The sequence below is a fragment of the Bos grunniens genome, chromosome 9 (genome assembly GCF_055505025.1).
Source record: "Bos grunniens cultivar Pamir isolate PY7600 chromosome 9, Bosgru_T2T1.0, whole genome shotgun sequence".
NCBI lineage: Eukaryota > Metazoa > Chordata > Mammalia > Artiodactyla > Bovidae > Bos > Bos grunniens.
The window spans coordinates 10,423,728-10,445,293 of NC_141173.1; the positions used below are offsets into that span (position 1 = coordinate 10,423,728).

The 21,566-nt window shown below is 38.7% G+C and overlaps 1 protein-coding gene across 9 annotated transcripts in view; it reads left to right on the forward strand.

Moving 5' to 3' along the window:
* FAM135A (family with sequence similarity 135 member A) overlaps nucleotides 1–21,566 on the forward strand; it is a 154,442-nt gene that overhangs the window by 5,545 nt on the left and 127,331 nt on the right. For all 9 annotated transcript variants that reach the window (XM_086316751.1, XM_086316758.1, XM_086316753.1 and 6 more), the window contains 2 exons: nucleotides 16,573–16,662; nucleotides 18,101–18,216. In XM_086316751.1, the coding sequence (XP_086172877.1) occupies nucleotides 18,140–18,216 (77 nt within the window). In that variant the 5' untranslated portion in view covers nucleotides 16,573–16,662; nucleotides 18,101–18,139. The remainder of the gene's footprint in view (nucleotides 1–16,572; nucleotides 16,663–18,100; nucleotides 18,217–21,566) is intronic.

A 21,566-nucleotide genomic window follows, 5' to 3' on the forward strand; every position in this document is an offset into this window, starting at 1 on the left:
GTGATCCACACAGTCAAAGGCTTTGGCATAGTCAGTAAAGCAGAAATAGATGCTTTTCTGGAACTCTCTTGCTTTTTCTATGATCCAGCGGATGTTGGCAATTTGATCTCTGGTTCCTCTGTCTTTTCTAAAACCAGCTTGAACATCAGGAAGTTCACGGTTCACATATTGCTGAAGCCTGGCTTGGAGAATTTTGAACATGACTTTACTAGCGTGTGAGATGAGTGCAATTGTGCGGTAGTTTGAGCATTGTTTGGCATTGCCTTTCTTTGGGATTGGAATGAAAACTGACCTTTTCCAGTCCTGTGGCCGCTGCTGAGTTTTCCAAATTTGCTGGCATATTGAGTGCAGCACTTTCACAGCATCATCTTTCAGGATTTGGAATAGCTCAACTGGAGTTCCATCACGTCCATTAGCTTTGTTCCTAGTGATGCTTTCTAAGGCCCACTTGACTTCACATTCCAGGATGTCTGGCTCTAGGTCAGTGATCACACCATCTTGAGTATCTGGGTCGTGAAGATCTTTTTTGTACAGTTCTTCTGTGTATTCTTGCCACCTCTTTTTAATATCTTCTGCTTCTGTTAGGTGCATACCATTTCTGTCCTTTATCGAGTTCATCTTTGCATGAAATGTTCCTTTGGTATCTCTGATTTTCTTGAAGGGATCCCTAGTCTTTCTCATTCTGTTGTTTTCCTCTATTTCTTTGCATTGATCGCTAAAGAAGGCTTTCTTATCTCTTCTTGCTATTCTTTGGAACTCTGCATTCGGATGCTTATATCTTTCCTTTTCTCCTTTGCTTTTCGCTTCTCTTCTTTTCACAGCTATTTGTAAGGCCTCCCCAGACAGCCATTTTGCCTTTTTGCATTTCTTTTCCATGAGGATGGTCTTGATCCCTGTCTCCTGTACAATGTCATGAACCTCATTCCATAGTTCATCAGGCACTCTATCTATCAGATATAGGTCCTTAAATCTATTTCTCACTTCCACTGTATAATCATAAGGGATTTGATTTAGGTCATACCTGAATGGTCTAGTGGTTTTCCCTACTTTCTTCAATTTCAGTCTGAATTTGGCAATAAGGAGTTCATGGTCTGAGCCACAGTCAGCTCCTGGTCTTGTTTTTGCTGACTGTATAGAGCTTCTCCATCTTTGGCTGCAAAGAATATAATCAATCTGATTTTGGTGTTGACCATCTGGTGATGTCCATGTATAGAGTCTTCTCTTGTGTTGTTGGAAGAGGGTGTTTGTTATGACCAGTGCATTTTCTTGGCAAAACCCTATTAGTCTTTTCCCTGCTTCATTCCATATTCCAAGGCCAAATTTGCCTGTTACTCCATGTGTTTCTTGACTTCCTACTTTTGCATTCCAGTCCCCTATAATGAAAAGGACATCTTTTTGGGTGTTAGGAAAACAGAATATAGTTAATTTATCAAGTGTATTTTTTAAAATCAGCATTGCAGGTTTTCTTTTAGTAGGGGCATATTTATTTCATGGCTTGTTACTATTGAATCTGTTTCCTAAAACAATTAAGGTATAGACTTTAGAATTATATAAGTTTAAATATAGGCTGTGAAGTTTGACACTTTCGAAGGTTTTGTGCTTTTTCCATTGTTTTCTAACCGTGTGACCTTGGATGAGTTGTGTAAACTTTTTGCTCCTTAGTTTCTTCACCTGTAAAATGAAATAATAATAGGTCTTTCATTCATATGAGAATAAGATGAAGTGATGTTAATAAGAGCTACTTGTATAAAAGTAAGAGCTCCAAAAAGTTCTCAGTGTTTGTATTTGATACTGCTATTTGGTCTACATTTGGTATCAACAGGGAAACATATAGCTTTTTAAAATATAGTTTGTCAAGGTTTTCTGCTTATCTTTCCTCTGGAAGATCTCCCTCTTACCCTCACCCCAGAAGAGAAGAACTTAGTACTCTATTCTTTTCTTAAATATTTCTAAATATAACTTGTGCAGTATGGTGTATGGCCCTCAGGAGTTTATTGTGTTGAGTGATTAAATGACAACAAAAGATTCTAGACCAGTGATTTTCCTTACTTTCCATGTCCCCTTTATTCATAGCAATTCTTTTAAGCTCCTCTTTATTGTAAATCACCTTTTAAGATGAGAGATGTTACTGATGAAAGGGTGTTGCATGTGTGAATAATTGTGAGGGCAAAAAGGTTAAAAGCCACCTGAGTGATGGTGATCCTGAGTCAGGAGAGTGCCAGGTGACTTGGCCATTTTAGAGTAGGAGGTAATCCAGTGGCGTAGTGTGTTTAGCTCCAGAAAGAGGGAGCTTTCAGAGCTGATCAGGGTATCAAGACCTCAGTCAGTCCAAAAGGAAACTGAATGTAAATCCAGAAACAGGACTATAGGCCAGATATTTAGACTGAACCAACCAATGCAGATTTAATTAATTGAGGTGGCCAGAGTTACACCAGATAGCAGGATTACAGGTGTACAACTCTTTAGACGTCACTGGCTGGTTATTCTCAGTTTATGGCTGTCTGGTTTGACTTGATCAAGGTTAGCTCAAAGGCTTGAGGGCCTTGAAGGGCCTGACTTTTGTGTATTGGAGTTCTGCTGTGGCCTCAGTGAGTGGTACTTAGGAAAGGTGGTGGCTGAGGATACTTTGTCCAAGAGATGGATCTTCCTACTCTCACACAGAACTTGGATGTTACAGAAATATTTTATTATGCACCAAGTTATGAGAACAGCATTCTGAAGGCTTATGGGGTGCCCTTCTTTGGGGCTTCCTGCTTATTCATTGGGAGAAAACCCCCCTCCCCCCCAGAATGGACCCAAAATTGACTATTATTAAATGGATTGAGTTAACCTTCTAAAAGGATCTAATGATCTTAGGATCTAAAAGATCTCTTTGTTCCCATTGTATTCCTATTTAACAAACTGTAATTGAAACGTGCATGTTAGGTTAGATGCCCTTCTCTTCACTGGTCCCAGATCCCAATGTCACTCTCAGTCCCTAGATGTCTGGCCTAGTGTTGAGCCCCTTATCTGGTTGGACTTTAACTTGATGTTCCCTCACTTGGTTTCAGTTCCTGTGTGTCTGTCTGAATGTGAGCATCTCATTACATTGAGTGTGAACATTTAAAGACATGTAGGTTTTTGTACACTTTGGCTCCTAAGTGCAAGTTTACTACATTATATAGTGTTCATCTGAAAAACTAGTGAATTTTTTCCCTAAAGCTGAAAGAAAAAAATGAGTGTGCTTTACTCATTGAGAAATGATGTATTGATTGCTAATGTGGAGGTTTTCTACAGATAAGTGGGTCCATAGATGATTTTTGCCTTATATGGTGTCTTTAGTACCTAACTTCTGCATACAGCTGGACATTATTATTTGGACTGTCAGTATTACAGGCTCTGAACCCATTTGTCCCATGACTGCTAACCTGGGAATGGGATTTAGAAGCTGGAGCCATTGGCTTCATAATCGACAGAAGTGGCCCCTTTATTTCTTGGGTTGACAAAGGGAGTGTCTGGAATCTCCAATTTGTTTAGCTTGTTTACCCTCAGCTTTAGGAGAAGGAACATCCTCAAGATATCTATTTTGGGTTTGTAGTTCAAGAGTCAAGGCTGTTCACTCTTTGATTTCTGAGACAGGATCTCATCATTGCCTGTGGTCTCCAGTCTATTTTAAGAACCTCTGAGCTGTGCCTCTCAGTTTCAGACATGTCCGTGTCCTCTTTTTAGGTTTCTGAAACAATCAGGAGTTCAGGCTAAGTTCAGAATGGTTAGCTGTTGTTTCAGGATGGTGTGGGTGGTACAGGAGCATCTTCCATATTTTTCCAGATATCCATGCCTGGACTCCCCTTGCAGATACTGGAGGTCTCAACTGATCCGATGCGAGTGAACAGCCCTGGTCTTAGAAGCTAGGCCAAGTGTTTAAGCACCCAGCACTGTTTTGGGGACAGTTACTGTGCACTCTAGTGGTTGGGGGGATGGATTGGCATTCTTAGGCTCAGGTCCAGTAGAAATCTGAGAGAGATGTGTAATAAAACATGTCCAAGGAGCTACATTTTTAAAAATAAAAACAAACTGATAAAATTAATTTGTATATTTTATTTAATTCAATATATGCAAAATATTATTCAAGATGCACGCATGTTAAGTTGCTTCAGTTGTGTCTGACTCTGTGTGACCCTATGGACTATAGCCTGTCAGGCTCCTCTGTCCATGGGATTCTCCAGGCAAGAATACTGGAGTGAGTTGCCGTTCTCTTCTCTGTATTTCAAGAGGTGGTCAATATAAAAAACATTAATGAGATATTTACATTCTTTTGTGTACTAAGTCTCTGAAACCCAGTGTGTACATCTACAGCATATCTCAATTACTAACTACATCTGTAACAGTTTAAGTAAAATACAGTCCTGTCTGCAATAAAGTTAGGTTTAATTAAAAAATATTTACACTGCTTCAGTGTTTGGATGTAAATGTAAAAGTAAAAATTTTAAATGCATTTCTTCAGTCATACTAGTTGAGTTTTGATTGTGCACTAAATCAAATTACTGACCACGTGTGGCTCATGGCCGTGGTGTGGGATGGACCGGCTCTTGAGGATCCAACTGTCTTTCAGACCAACAGATGATCTTGCTTCTTTGGGAGCAGTCTGTCTTTCCCTGAGGTATTACAAGGGGATTGTCAGATTTGACTGTCAGAGAAATATCTCCTCAGATCTCAGAGCCATTCAGCGAACGGTTCTCGTTTCGTATCAGGGCAGTTCCTGTTTGAGGTTCCCCTGTGGCTTCTTTGGGTTGAGCGTTATAGTCTATTTAGCTAAGTTCTTTCTTAGGGACCTTGGAAATGACCCAGGGGCCTACTTGAACAGACCTCTCAGATTGCTCTGTTTAGGCTACTTTGCCAGGGCCAAGATAATAGAACAGATGATCAGTCTCAGATAAGTCAGGGTTCCTACAGCTTCACAGGCTCAGGTGAAAGTGACAGATCTGAGCCTGCTAGCGGACTGTGAAAGGGGCCATGGTGAAGGGAGTTCCTGACGGTGGAAAGTCTCCCAGGCACGTCTGGGTAAAAGGAAAGAAGTCCTCTCTTTGAGCTTCTTTTACTCTTGAGAGAAAACAGGCCAGAACTTCCCTGTTTGATGAAAGATCTTTGCCTAATGAACTGAGTGGCATGAAAACCTATGCTAAGTCGAAGATTACAAACTTGAAATGAATTTGCCCTGTAGAGGAATTTGATTTTAACTGCACAGGTTTTGTTTGCTTGTTTTATTTGTGTTTGTTTTTTAACTAGTCGGCCACATCTAAAATTTAGAAGAAATTTAGGTGAAAACTCTTAGAAAAAACATTTTCAATTTCTACTTGAAAATTTAGAAGCCTGTGATCATGCTGGGCTAGCCAGGACTGTGTCGAGCTGAGTGGCAGTCCTTCCCGTAAAACAGGGAATAGAAGAGAGTCCCATAGAGCCCCTAGACTCTGAGAGTCCTCTGAATTTCTCTTTCCTTTCTCTCTTGTTTACTCTCCATTTCCTTTAGTCTCTTCTTTGAATTTTTTTCTTCTATCAATGTGTAAAAATAATTCTTTTTGGTTTTTTTTTTGGCGGGGGGGATGAAAAATAGATTTATTAGTATTACTCTGTATGTATCTGTACATGTACTGTATGTTTCCACTTAGGGAATAGTCAGTAAAAAGGGATAAATTGAGAAAAATTAGGCAGCAACTAAAGAACAAAAAGTGCAGCAAGATATGAGAGGAAAAGTGAAGGAAATTACTTTATACTGGTAATTTTATCATAAAGATTTGTTCATGTCTGTTTTCAGTTTATCAGTGTAATAATTCCTTTCTTCAAATTGATTCGATTTAAATATAAAAATAATAATAGTTAATATTTATGAAATTATTTTTGTTCAATTGCTCAGTCATGTCTGACTCTTTGTGACCCCATGGACTGCAGCACACTAGGCTTCCCTCTCCTTTACCATCTCAGAATCATGTCCATTGAGTCGGTGATGCCATCCAACATCTCATTCGTCCTCTGTTGTCCCCTTTTCCTCCTGCCTTCAGTCTTCCCCAGCATCAGGGTCTTTTCCAGTGAGTCAGTTCTTCACATCAGGTGACCAGAGTATTGGAGCTTCAGCTTCAGCATCAGTCCTTCCAGTGAGAATTCAAGATTGATTTCCTTTAGGATAGACTGGTTTGAACTCCCTGCAATTGAGGGGACTCTAAAGAGTCTAATCCAGTACCACAGTTCAAAAGCATCAATTCTTCCCTGCTCAGACTTATTTATGGTCGAACTCTCACATCTGTACTGGAAAAACCATAGCTTTGACTATATGGACCTTTGTTGGCAAAGTAATGTGTCTGCTTTCTAGGATGTCTAGGTTTGTCATGGCTTTTTTTCCAAGGAGCAAGCGTCTTTTAATTTCATGGCTGCAGTAACCATCTGCAGTGATTTTTGAGCCCAAGAAAATAAAGTCTGTCACTGTTTCCATTGTTTCCCCATCTATTTGCCATGAAGTCATTGCCTGGAGAATCCCAGGGACGGGGGAGCTTGGTGGGCTGCCGTCTATGGGGTCGCACAGAGTCGGACACGACTGAAGCAACTTAGCAGCAACAGCAGCAGCAGCATGGGACCTGATGCCATGATGTTCGTTTTCTGAATTGAGTTTTTTTTTCCTTTTTTTTTTTTTTAATATATTTTATTTTATTTTTTAACTTTACAATATTGTATTGGTTTTGCCATATGGATGAATGTTGAGTTTTAAGCCAGCTTTTTTTTCTCTCCTCTTTCACTTTCATCAAGAGGCTCTTTAGTTCCTCTTCGCTTTCTGCCATAAGGGTGGTGTCATCTGCATATCTGAGGTTATTGATAATTCTCCTGGCAGTCTTGATTTCAGCTTATGCTTCATCCACCCGGCATTTTGCACGATGTACTCTGCATATAAGTTAAATAAGCAGGGTGACAATATACAGCCTTGACGTATTGCTTTCCCATTTGGAACCAGTCTGTTCCATGGGTCTGGTTCTAACTGTTGCTTCTTGACCTGCATACAGGTTTCTCAGGAGGCAGGTAAGGTGGGTCTGGTATTCCCATCTCTTGAAGAGTTTTCCACATTTTGTTGTGATCCACACAGTCAAAGGCTTGTCATCGTCAATGAAACAGAAGTAGATGTTTTTCTGGAATTTTCTTGAAAAAAAATTATCTTGAGTTTTCTGGAAATCTCTCTTTTGCTATGATCCAGTGGGTGTTGGCAATGTGATCTCTGGTTCCTCTGCCTTTTCTAAATCCAGCTTGAACCTCTGAAAGTTCTTGGTTCACGTACTGTTGAAGCCTAGCTTGATTTTGAGCATTACTTTGCTAACATGTGAAATGAGTGCAACTGTGTAGTAGTTTGAACATTCTTTGGCATAGCCCTTCTTTGGGATTAGAATGAAAACTGACCTTTCCCAGTCCTGTGGCCACTGCTGTGTTTTCCAAATTTGCTGACATATTGAGTACAGCATTTTCACAGCATCATCTTTTAGGATATGAATAACTCAGCTGGAATTCCATCATCTCCGCTAGCTTTGTTTGTAGTGATGCTTCCTAAGGCCTGTGTGACTTCGCACTCCAAGATGTCTGGCTCTAGGTGAGTGATCACACCATTGTGGTTATCTGGGTCATGTAAGATCTTTTTTGTATAGTTTTTCTGTGTATTCTTGCCACCTCTTATTAATCTCTTCTGCTTCTGTTAGGTCCCAGCCTTTAGGTTTCTGTCCTTTATTGTGCCCATCTTTGCATGAAATGTTCCCTTGGTATCTCTTAATTTTCTTGAAGAGATCTCTAGTCTTTTCCATTCTATTGTTTTCCTCTATTTCTTTGCATTGTTCACTTTAGGAAGGCTTACCTGTCTCTCCTTGCTATTCTTTGGAACTCTGCATTCAGATGGGAATATCTTTCCTTTTCTCCTTTGCCTTTCTCTTCTCTTCTTTTCTCAGCTACTTGTAAGGCCTCCTCAGACAACCATTTTGCCTTTTTGCATTTCTTTTTCTTAGGGATGGTTTTGATCACCACCTCCTGTACAGTATTACAAACCTCTGTCCATAGTTCCTCAGACATTCTTGTCTATCAGATCTAATCCCTTGAATCTTTTTTGTCACTTCTGCTCTATAATCATAAGGGACTCGATATATGTCATACCTGAATGGTCTAGTGGTTTTTCCTACTTTCTTCAGTTTAAGTCTAAATTTGGCAATAAGGAGTTCATGATCTGAGCCAGAGTCAGCTTCAAGTCTTGTTTTTGCTGACTGTATAGAGCTTCTCCATCTTTGGCTGCAAAGAATAAAATCAGTCTGATTTTGGTATTGACCATCTGGTGATGTCCATGTATAGAGTCTTCTCTTGTGTTGTTGGAGGAGGGTATTTGCTATGACCAGTGTGTTCTCTTGAAAAAACTCTGTCAGCCTTTGCCTTGCTTCATTCTGTACTCCAAGGCCAAACTTGCTTGTTACTCCAGGTAGCTCTTGACTTCCTACTTTTGCAGTCCAGTCCCCTATGATGAAAAGGACATCTTTTTTTTTTTTTGGTATTAGTTTTAGAAGATCTTGTAGATCTTCACAGAACCGTTCAGCTTCTTCTGCATTAGTAGTTGGGGCAAGGCCTTATGTTACTATGATATTGAATGGTTTGCGTTGGAAACGAACTGAGGTCATTCTGTCATTTTGAGATTGCACCCAAGACTATGATGGCTACTCCATTTCTTCTTAGGGATTCTTGTCCACAGTAGTAGATATAATGGTCACCTGAATTAAATTTGCCTATCCTGGTCCATTTGAGTTCACTGATTCCTAAAATTCACTCTTGCCATCTGCTGTTTGACCACTTTCAATTTACCTTGATTCATGGACCTAACATTCCAGGTTCCTGTGCAGTATTGTTCTTTACAGCATCAGATTTTACTTTAACCACCAGTCACATCCACAACTGGACATTGTTTCCGCTTTGTCTCAGCCTCTTCATTCTTTCTGGAGCTATTTCTTTGCTCTTCTGCAGTAGCATCTTGAGCACCTACTGACCTTGGGAGTTCATCTTTCAGTGTCATATCTTTTTGCCTTTTCATACTGTTCATGGAGTTCTCAGGGTAAGAATGCTGAAGTGGTTTGCTGTTCCCTTCTCCAGTGCACCACGTTTTGTCCGAACTCTCCAACATGTCCCATCCATCTTGGGTGGCCCTTCACAGCATGGCTCAGAGTTTCATTGAGTTAAACAAGGTTGTAATCCTTTTGATCAGAACAATTATACCAAAGAAGTTCTCACACTGTTGCAAAAGTTCTAGGCTCCACAACAGATTTCCCAACCTGGGGATCCAACAGAGGAACTGCATATCCCCAGGGAATCTGACTTTGAAGGTCAGCAGGATTTGATTACAGAACTTCCACAGAACTGGGGAAACAGACTCTTGGAGGGAACAACAAAACCTTTTATGCACCAGGACCCAGGAGATAGGAGCAGTGACCCCACAAGAGACTGAGTCAGACTTGCCTAAAAGTGTCCAGGAGTCTCCAGTGGAGATGTGAGTTGACAGTGGCCTGCCACGGGGTCAGTATCATTGACTACAACAGTCCTAGGAGCCATGGGTGCTGACCTAAGTCCTTTTGCAGAAATTCACCATTACCCCTTCCATAGTTTGACCTCAGGCCAAATTACAGGGAAGGAACACAGCCCCACCCATCAACAGAAAATTGGATCAAAGAGTTACTGAGCATGGCCTTGCTCACCAAAGCAAGACCCAATTTTCACCACAGCCAATACTTCCAATCAGGAAGCTTCCGCAAGCTTCTCATCCTCATCCATCAGAGGGCAGACAGAATGAAAACAAGAATCACAGAAAACTAACTAAACTGATCCCATGGATCACAGCCTTGTGTCACTCAGTGAATCAAGAAAGTGAAGTGAAGTCACTCAGTTGTGCCCGACTCTTTGTGACCCCATGGACTGTAGCCTACCAGGCCCCTCTGTTCATGGGATTTCCATTCCAAGCAAGAATATTGGAGTGGATTGCCATTTCCTTCTCCAGGAGATCTTCCCGACCCAGGGGTTGAACCCGGGTCTCCCGTATTGTCGGCAGACGCTTTACCGTCTGAGCCACCAGGGAAGTCAGTGAATCAAGACTAAGAGGTAAAAGGTGAGTCATTTGGATATCCTGGAGGGACGAGTGTCCAAGGCAACAACTGCAAAACTGCAAAAGCCCCGAAGCATTAATCTCTTTGGTGTGTTTGAGAAATAGCAAGCAGTGTGACTGGAGTGGGCCAACTTAGGAGATGAGGTCAGAGAGGTGGTTGGAAGAACCAGGTTGTGTAAGGTTGTCATATAGGCCATTGTAAGGTAGTGCTACTGAACATGGTGGGAAGCCATTGGGGGTTTGGAATGGAAGAAAGATGATTTGAATTATTTTCAAATCATGTATATTGTCATATAGCATTTTATTTTATTGTTATTGTATGTAATATATAATTATTAATTAACATACGTAATTTAAAGGATCATTTGCCTGCTTCTTTGAAAATAGCCTGAAGGGAAGACATATTACTTAGGGTATAGGTTAGGTACAGTTGCTGTGATAAAGAGTTATAAAACGAAAATCTGAGCAGTCTAGATAAATTTGACGTCTGCGCTCTATGAAACCATTCCAGAATCCAGAATTTTTCCATCTTTCTGTTTTACCATTTTTCAGAGTTCTGTCTGAATCTGTGTGGTCGATACTAGATCACTATTAAGAAGGTATTCCAGCCTGTAGAAAAAGGAAGCAATGAAATCCAGAGCCAAGAATTTCCTTTTAAACAAGTGAGGTAGACATTACATATCTGTCTGCGGACTTCAGTTTGCAGTCCACGGAAAGGGTGGATTAGCCACACTTGCCTCAGGGCTGGTTGGGAAATGTTATCTCAGGATTGCTCATCATTCAGCAGGAAAAGAAGAAGAAAACAGAAATGACAAGTTGTCAACCACAGTCTTGCAGTTCACCTACTAAAGTATCCATGTGTATCGTTCATCCTGCCTGTTGAAAATACTCCAGTTCCCATTGCCAAAGGAGACAGACAATCCAGGATCCATCGTACTGTTATATTAATCCAACTGAGAGAGCAGATCCACCTGTTAGATCTGCAAGTCCAGTGACCTGGAGACAAAACACAGTTACTGTTCCTCCCTTGCCCCTCCCACATACACCTGACATATAGTGGTGGATCAAAAACAGGAAAAGAATAATAAAATTTTCCATTTGGGTAAGCAAACAATGAGAGAAGTCACTGGTTGAGGGTAATGCTGGGCAGTAATGGTATAGCAGCTCTTCTGGTAAGAATGCCTATATTCATTGTACTCTGACCCCTGTCTTTGCTGTCCGGGTGTTTCTTCCTTATGTTAACCTCCATGATCACATCTGAAGTTTGTATTGAAAATTTTCCCAGTTGGGAAGGCATCTAGTTTTCATAGTTAGCTTTGTGCTACGGTAGGCTTGCCATCCTGCAAGTTACACAGTCATAGGTGTTTGCAGGTTAGCTTTTAATATCTTTGACAAATACAGTTCTCTCAAAAATATAGTAGGGTTCATTTGTGTTTGTCTCCATTCAGTTCTGGTGCCAGTGACTATAGCAAAATAGTTCTTTCCTGCTGTGGTTCTTAAGCCTGACTTATTTATTGCTTTCCTGTGCACTCAGCACTTTCTCTTTGTCTTGAAGGCATCTGAAACAGGAGGCATTGCTGAGTGGGATGGCAGCACCCTAATATAATCTTATCCACAGTGCTGTACTTCTTTGTTTCGTCAGGAAGTCTTAAAAGTTCTGTGAAAAATGCCATTGGTAATTTGATAAGGATTGCATTAAATCTGTACATGGCCTTAGGTCATTTTAACAATATTGATTCTTCTAATTCAAGAACATGGTATATGTTTCCATCTGTTTTTGTTGACGTGCGTTTCTTTCATCTGTGTCTTAGAGCTTTTGGAGTATAGATCTTGCCTCTTTAGTAGGTTTATTGCTTGGCATTTTATTCTTTTTGATGCAATGATAAATGGGATTGTTCCTTAATTTTCCTTTCTGATAGTTCACTTTTGTCTATAGAAATAGCAACAGATTTCTGTATATTAATTTAGTACCCTGCAACTTTACTGAATTCATTGATGAGTTCCATTAGTTTACTGGTAGCATTGTTAGGGTTTTCTAGAACAGAAATTTTAAGATGTGTATGAAAACACAAAAGACCTCAAATATACAAAAAAATCTTGAGAAAGAAGAGCAGAGCTGGAGGAATCATACTCCTTGACTTCAGACTATACTACAAAGCTACAGTAATCAAAACAGTATGGTACTGGCACCAAAACAGACATATAGATTGATGAAAAAGGATAGAAAACCTATATATAAACCCTTACTCTTATGTCAATTAATCAATGACAAAGGAAGAAGAATATACAGAGGAGAAAAAACAGTCTCTTCAATAAGTGTGCTGAGAAAACTGAGCAATTGCATATAAAAAAATGAAATTGCAGCATTCTCTAACTCCATATACAAAAGTAGACTCAAAATGGATTAAAGACCTAAATGTAAGTTTGGATACTATAAAACTCCTAGCGTAAAACAGACCAAAACACTCTAATAAATCAAAAATAAACAAATGGAACCTAATCAAACTTAGAAACTTTTACACAGCAAAAGAAACCATAAAAAAATAAAGATTTAACTACAAAATGAGAGAAAATATTTGCAAGTGATGCAACTGACAAGGGCCTAATTTCTAAAATATACAAACAACTCATATGATACAGCAAAAAAAAAAAAAAAATCGGTCAGAAGACCTAAATAGACATTTCTCCAAAGGAGCCATGCAGGTGGCCAATAGGCAAATGAAAAGATCTTAACATTGTCAGCCATTAGAGAAATGAAAAGCAAAACCTCAATGAAATACCACTGCATACTGATGAGAATGACCATCATTAAAAAGTTTACAAATAACAAATGCTAGAGAGGGTGTGGAGAAAGCATTCCCACTGATTGGCAACTTAGTGCAGCAATTATGAAAAACAGGCTGGAGGTTCCCCAGAAAACTAAAAATAGAATTAGTATATGATCCAGTAATCTCACTCCTGGGCTATATAGCCAGACAAAACTATAATTCAAAAAGATACATGCATCTTTATGTTCTGTAGTAGCACTGTTTATAATAGTCAAGACATGGAAACAACTTAAATGTCCATTGACAGATGAATGAATGATGAAGATGTGGTATGTGTGTGTATATTAATATATATATGTGTGTATTACATATACATATATATATGATGACATACTGTTCAGCATAAGGAATGAAGTAAGGCCATTTACAGCAACATGGATGCAACTAGAGATTACCATACTAAGTGAAGTATGTCAGAAAAAGACATGTACCATATATCACTTATATGTGGAATTTAAAATTAAACTTATCTATAGACATATAGAACAGATTTGTGTACCAAGTGGGAGGGTTTGGGGAAGGATGGACTGGGAGTTTGGGGTTAGTAGATGCAAGCAATTACATACAGGGTAGAGAAACAACAAGGTCCTGCTGTATGGCACAGGGAACAAATAATACTCATTATCTTGAGATAAATCATAACAAAAAACAGTGGATGTATGTGTGTTTAACTGAGTCACTTTGCTATACCATAGAAGTTAACACAACGTAAATCAACTATGCTTCAGTAAAAAATAGAAAGAAACTACAATGAGGTATTGTCTCACACCAGTCAGAATGGCCATCATCAGTAAATGTTTGCAAGGGCATGGATTAGAGGGAACCCTTCTACAGTGTTGATGCGAATGTAAATTGGTACAGCCACTATAGAGAACAGTATGGAGTTTCCTTAAAAATAATAGAGTTACCATATAATCCAGCAGTCCCACTCTGCACATATATCTGGAAAAGATGAAAACTCTAATTTGAAAAGATGCATGCAACTCACTCTTCATAGCAGCGCTATTTATGATAGTCAAGACATGGAAGCAACCTAAATGTTCATCAACAGATAAATGGATAAATATGTGTTACATATATACATTGGAATATTCAGTTCAGTACAGTCGCTCAGTCGTGTCCAACTCTGCGACCCCATGGACTGCAGCCCACCAGGCCTCCCTATTGATCACTGACTCCCGGAGTTTACCCAAACTCCAAACAAAGTCCATTGACTTGGTGATGCCATAAAAAAGAATGAAATAATGCCATTTGCAGACATGGATAAACCTAGAGATTATCATATTAAGTGAAGTAAGTCAGATAGAGGAAGACAGATAATCATATGATATCTCTTATATGTGGAATCTAAAAAAAAAAAAAAAAAAAGATACAAATGAACTTATTCACAAAACAAAAATAGACTCACATAGAAAACAAATTTATCTTAACCAAAGGGGAAATGTTGAGGAGAAAGGAATAAATTAGGAGATTGGGATAGGAGATATAAAAACCACTATATATGAAATAAATAACAAGGACCTATTGTATAGCACAAGGAACTATATTCAATATCTTGTAAGGGATTATAATGGAAAAGAGTCTGAAAAGGAATATATATGTAATTGAGTCACTTTGCTGTATATCTGAAGTGAAAACATTTTAAATCAACTATACTTCAATAAAAAGTTTGTTTTGAAAAAAATGTCTTAATAGAAGTCTTTGGGAAAAGTACTAATAATCTTATCTGCTAATAATGCAGATATTGAAGGAGTTGACTACAGGGACCCATTTCTACTCTATTTCCTTCCATCTTTCGTTGCCAACTGGCCAGTTCTTGCCTGAATAAAGGCAGCAAAGAACCACTGGCACACATGAATGTTGTGGTTCTTTTCATATTCTTACCTTGAAGTTCTGAGGTTTTTATGGGCACCACGTTCTGTAAGTTATTGTCGGCAACAGTTTCTGGCATGTTTTGCTCCAATATAACCAGGGTCACCATTATTTTCTTAATAGTTTTGCCTATTACTCTGTTGCCTGGTACCCAGTGACTTAGCCAGTGCCACATATTTTAGAATTTTGTTATGACAGTTCTCTAATTCTGGTATTAATTTCTGTATTGAAGAAAAAGCTGCTGTAAAGGGATTACAAAAGTGAAATGGTATACATGAGGAAAAAAGATATTTCTTGCTCAGATAACAGGCCTACTGATACAGGTGATAGAGATGCTATGTTCCCTGAAGGAAATGAAGACTTGAGAGGTAAACTACCAAAATGTTGGATTTGAACTCAGATCCTAAGCCTTGTTTTAATCATTGTGCTGTACTTAATCTATATTAATCTCTTCCTGGTGGTTAGTGAGCTTTTTGAGATGTTGGGAACTTACCTCAGGGGCCTTGACCTCTTGCATTTGCTAGCTTCTAGTAAGTGTTCAATAAATGTTTGAATGATTGAATACCTATTTTATTTCTGAGTAAGTTAAGGCATAGAGACCTAACCAAACTTGACATAGGCAGGGCTAGAACACAAGAATATATGTACAGGAGAAGCTGTCTTAGAGAAGAGACTACTTCCATGAACAGGAAATATATAAAGGCAGTATCATTTTGATCTCCTTAGAAATAGTTACTATAAAAATCTTTTGATTATTAAGCTTTAACAATTAAGGAAGGTGGTAAAGTCTATATATACATGATGGAAAGAAGAAAAAAATCTATGAAGAAGTGTGAATGTGGTTTTCATTCTAACATTTTTAGTACCTAAAATAATTATACCAAAGGCAAAAGACTTTTTTTAAATTTAAGCAATAAATATTTGGAGTGTGGAAAAAAAAACTGTCCACAGTATATCCAGGCACCTTTTTTGTCAAAATATTTTAAATAGCTCATAGCATATGTGTGTATGTATATATACACACGTTTCATATCTCTCTATTTATGTGTGTGTGAAGTTTCAAAAATCATTTCTTCTACCAAGGGAATGGCATATTTTAAAATGGTGAGTTCTGCATCTTAAACATTGATAAGTTTAGGACTTCCTTGGTGGTTCCAGTGGTTGGGAATCCACCTGCCAGTGCAGGGGACACAGGCTCGGTTCCTGGTCTGGGAAGATTCCACATGCTGTGGGGCAGCTGAGCCATGTGTGAAAACTGCTGAGCCCACATGCCTAGAGCCTGTGCTTCACAGTGAGAGAAGCCACCACAGTGAGAAGCCCGTGCACCGCAACTAGAGAGTAGCCCTTACTTGCTGCAACTAGAGAAAACCTACGCACAGCAGCAAAGACCCAGCACAGCCAAAAATAATAAATAAACAGAAAATTCTTAAAAAAGTGAAAAGCTTATACTGTTTTGGGTATTCATGAGGATTGTTTCTGAACCACTGAACTAAGAAAATACTCCTCTATTTATTATTGTACTTTGAAGTGTACACAGGTGAATCATAACAAAGATAATAGTTACTATTGATGTGTGAAACTGAATGAAAACAAATTTCTAACCCTTATTCCTAAGCCTTATGGAGGATATGGATCTTCTGGATAAATTGAAAGTACTAAGTAACAAAGCATAGGTTTCCTTAAAATGGACATTTGTATGCCTCTTATTTTGTTTGAGATGTTATTTTTTCTTTCTCATAGGGGGAGCACTATTATTTTAGCAAGAATCACTAACTGGAAGTGCAGCATTGGTTATTTAATGATATTAAAATGAAGTTTTGATCAGCAGAGGTAAGACGATGGCATTTCTTTTGTGTTCAATTCATAATCAAAATATTTGCTAGATTTCTATGAAGAACTGTTTTAAGAAATGCGAAGGGTCAATATTATCCCACTTGCAAGTAACAAGTTAGCCTTCCCAAGCACCACGGATGTCAGCAGAAGACTCAAGACTCCTCCTGGGTCAGAGAAAAGGACAGTTTATATGCGGGGCAATAGCAGTGGCTGGAGTACGAGGCAGCCTGCGTAAGAGTAGTTTATGTTACATGAGAGGACGCCTGAGCTGAGGGACCTGAATCTTTCGTGAGGGACAGTGAGCTTGCTGATTTATGCTTCAGAGGAGACTTAATCTCTATCACACTGGACAGTAAAAAGATTTGCCCTTTACTCCAGAATGAGACACTGTCCCTGATTCCTGACGCTTTGCTAAACATGTGTCCTTGAAAAATAGTCTGAAATAAAGGCAGTCAGTGTCTCTGCTTGCAAGACATGCAGAAACATAAGGACTCTCAGAATTGTCTTTCAACACTTTCTTACTACATCAAATTGCTTTTTAAAGTATGTATTATTGATAAGGATGATTGCAGTGATGCTTTTTGAAATGGTGTGAAGATGGAAACTATTAAACTATTAATATCTAACAATAGGAGATTGTTTAAATTATAACATCATGGTATAATAGTTATTAACATAGATATTGGTAAAAATAAATGAAATAAGCAGATTATATTAAATGTATACATAATTTGATCCTACTTTTATAGAAATTGTACAAATATATATATACAAATATAAAGAAATATACCAAAGTATGTATTTCAGTGGATAGAATTATAAATGTTTTCTTTTTTGCTTGTCTCTCTCTTTTTGACCTCTTGAAAATGAACACTTTAGACTTTTGTAATGAGGGGGAAATTGTTTTTAATTAAAAAGTGAGCAGTCATTTAAGAACTTCACCTGACAGAGAAAAAGCTTCATAAATTTAAATGGAAATTAAAGAATGCTAATTCTTTTTTTGACTCTGAGTTGCCTTTATGTGAAGTGCAGTGTAGAACTAGAAGAGAATAATTAGGTAACTTAATTTTTCTCTTAAAAAGTTACCTTTTACCTATGATAAAGTCAATAGTTACTTTGAACAATTTGCTGTATTATTTATTATCACATAGTTGTCACAAAGAGAAACAAATCTTAGAAAAGCATTCAAACAGGGCAGATCTTCTAGGGTAGTGCTGTTTAGTATTTCCTTAGTATATATGTATAGTGAGTACATATGTATAGATTCTGGTGCTGTACAGTCGGATCAAGCTAAGTTAGGAGCACTAAATGAATTGTCTTCATTTTTATTTCCTGCCTGCATATCATACTCTGAAATATGTTTAATGTTAGTGATTTTGTAAGTTGGCATTTTTTTTGTGCTTCTCATGATTTTTTTCCCCCTACTTTAACCAAGGTGCTGTTACCAGATTTGTCTTCTGAGTATAAACTAAAAATGACTGAAGTTCAAGCAATGGTAGAATTCTCCGTGGAGCTAAACAAGTTCTACAATGTGGATTTATTTCAGAGAGGGTTTGTATTTTAATGTGAAAATTATGTATTTTGCATAAGATAAATTGTACAGTTTTCATTTAAATTTAAGTACATACTTTTGTTTGAGCATATATAAAGAAAACAATGAGCTATGTTCAAGGATTTTCTTAGTGAAATTTTATTTCTAAATAAATGAGTATTATTCCTATGGATTTAATGAAGATTCTGTATATATTTAACTTATGCTTATGAATTTGTGCTGAGCATTGAGAGGACTTCACTGAAAATTGATAAGAAAGATTTCATTTCTGCTTTTTTAAAAGATGACAGTGTGTGGGCTTTCAAAAAAGCAGAATATACACACACAATATACATATACAAAATAGCTTAGTAGGAATACAATATGATGACTCTTTAAAAAGTATATATAGAAAGTGCTCTAGAAATCAGAAGTGAAAGACCTCTTTCTGGTAGCACGTCAGGAAAGGCCCATGACAGGGGGATAGGGTCAAAGCATGGGTAAGAGTGATAGGGAGAGGATAAGGTGAAAGAGCCTCTTGGTGGGAGAAAACATTGTGAATCCAGTCTTGGAAATAGGAATGAGCATGTTATTTTAGAGTCCTAAGAGGCTGGATATTTTCTGGTAGAATTGCAGAAGAAAAGACAGCAGAGGAGAGGTTATGTTTGTGAAGGGCTTTTGTTGTCTGGAGGAGAGTTGATACTAGGGATTGGGGTAGCTGCTGGTGGTTTCCAAGAATGGATGACATGGTCACCATTATTACAATTAGTACTTACTGGCATATGGAGAGCATGATGATACTGAATGGATGGTCCGGCAGAAGAAATAGAGGCCCAGGGGCAGGGTAGAGGGGCTCACAATATCTCAGGACATAAACCTGAATCTCTACGCTGGGGATGGTAGTGGTAGGGCCATGACTGGGGAGATGATGAAAGAAATAATCCTATTGTTGATTGTTTATCTCGGCTTTGCCATCTTGTTGAAAAAACAAAGACAGCTGTGCTCTGCGCCACATGGTCTCTCACCCATCAGCAGGACAGCCTGGGCTTGTCCCCCTGGCAGAGGGGGAGTCCAGGAAAGTGAGCAGAAGGTGCAGGGTCCCCTCACTGACACAGAGCCTTCCCAGTGCTGGGCTGGTGGCTCTTGGGCCAGTGAAACCTCTGTAAAACTTGATGGGAATTCTGCGTGTTTGGCATGGTTGATTCCATGCTCTGAAACCCACACCCACACTTGTTTAGTGAGACGTGACTGCTCTCTAGATGAATCACTACTGTGTAGAGATCAGAATTCTGTGGGATCCTGCCCTTGAACTTCCTAAAAGCCCTTTTGTCAAGCTGAAAATGTCTACTTAGACACTGCCCTTAGCTCTTTTGGAGATCTTAAGAAAGGGATTAACAGCCACACCCTTGATTAGATCTTTGTATGAAGTTTTATTTTCCAAACCAGGAAGTCTTGATTCCTCTCTGTTTTCTCTAGATTCTGCTTATAAAATGACCAGGTGTTTCTTTAGCTCATCTCTTTCTTGCAGAACCTTACTGTATGGCTTGGAGCAACCAGGTGACATTTTCAGCATTCTGCCAGGAAATTAGCTTGCTCAAGCCAAAAAGTTTCTTTTAAATACAGTCTAACTTCTTTTAAGTTATTGTTTGAAAGCATAGTCACCAAAAATTTATCACTACAAAACATGGGTCACTGTTTTTTAAGTCTCATATAGTTTCCTCATTATTTTTCTTGCCTTTGTAACTGTAACTACTACTTTGGTCCCAAAGTCAATGACACATATTTTGTTTTTATTAGTACCAATTTCTGTATTAGTTATTTATTGCAACAGTAATGCAGCTAACAAAAAACCCAAAGCCTCAGTGGCATCACAATGGTAAACATTTATTTCAGCTCACAGATCTGTGGACCAGCTGGATGGTTGTGCTAATCTGGGTTGGCTGGGCTCGCTCGCAGTCGGCTGGCAGGGAGCTGCATGGTATAGAATGGACTCACCTGGGTGCACTCATCTCTGCTCTATCACCTCTCATCCTGCAGTGTTATTCTCACTGAGGGAGGCAGGAGTCCAGAGAGACAGAGAAACCTTACAAAAAGACCTAGGCTTGGCACTAGCTCACTGTCTTCTCTGCCACAGCATACTGCCTAAAACAAGTGGTCAGGACAGCCCAAAGGGATGGGGACCTGCACCCTACTTGTTGAAGGGAATCTTACTGTGAGAGGCATGGATACGAGGATGGGTGAAAAAAAACTGAGGACCTTTAAAAGTCTCCCACGCACTTTAATGTTTTTTGGGGATTGTTATTGATTTCTGTGAGACCTTTTGAGGTTATTAAGTGAAAGCAAAAGTTGCTCAGTTGTATCTGACTCTGCGACCCCATGGACTACACAGTCCCTGGAATTCTTCAGGCCAGAATACTGGAATGGGTAGCTTTTCCCTTGTCCAGGGGATCTTCCCAACCCAGGGATCAAACCCAAGTCTCTCGCCTTGCAGGTGGATTCTTTACCAGCTGAGCCACCAGGGAAACCTAAGAATACTGGAGTGGGTAGCCTATCCCTTCTCCAGTGGATCTTCCTGACCCAGGAATCGAACTGGGGTCTTCTGCATTGCAGGCGGATTCTTTACCAACTGAGCTATGAGGTTATTAGGAGTAGGATTTAATAACTGATTCCATGTGGAGGATATTGCAGAGACAGAAAAAACATTAAAATATATGTATGTGGAGGTATGTCTTTACATGATGTCGAGGGTTACTTTGAAATAGCTCAGCAAGAAAAAAATTACATATGAATCAAATGTGGCAAAATCTTTTTCATTGGTGGAAAATGGGCAGTGGGGATTGAGTTCACTGCTCTACTTTTTACAAATTTGGAATTTTTAATAAAAAATTTAAATGATAATGCTGAAGTTTTGCATCACATTTACTTGGACAGTATTAGTGATACTGATGTACATAATGAAGTTACAAGGGATCGTAGTGTAGAATTTAAGGTTGGATCATTTTGTTAGGTTGAGTTGAGGTAAGATCCAAGTAGAGATAGTTCATAATTGAAGATATGGAACTGGAAATACGGTCTAAGTGAACTTCTCTTCCATCTTACTGTCAGCCATCATCAGCATAGCATGTATGATTGCTGCTTTCATTTATTTTCTGTTATTCTGCAATCTAGTTTCCACATCCATTGAGGACTCTTGAAGAATGTAGTTACTGATCTTTGAAAAATCTAGTAATTAGAGGCTTATTGTTTTTAGATACATTACTTGACTTGTTTATTTGTAAGAATGTTTTTGAGGATATAATTTAGTCTTTTTTCTATTCTGATTTAATTAGTTCCTACCTTTTAAATCTTTGCTTTATGCTTCTTATTGTGC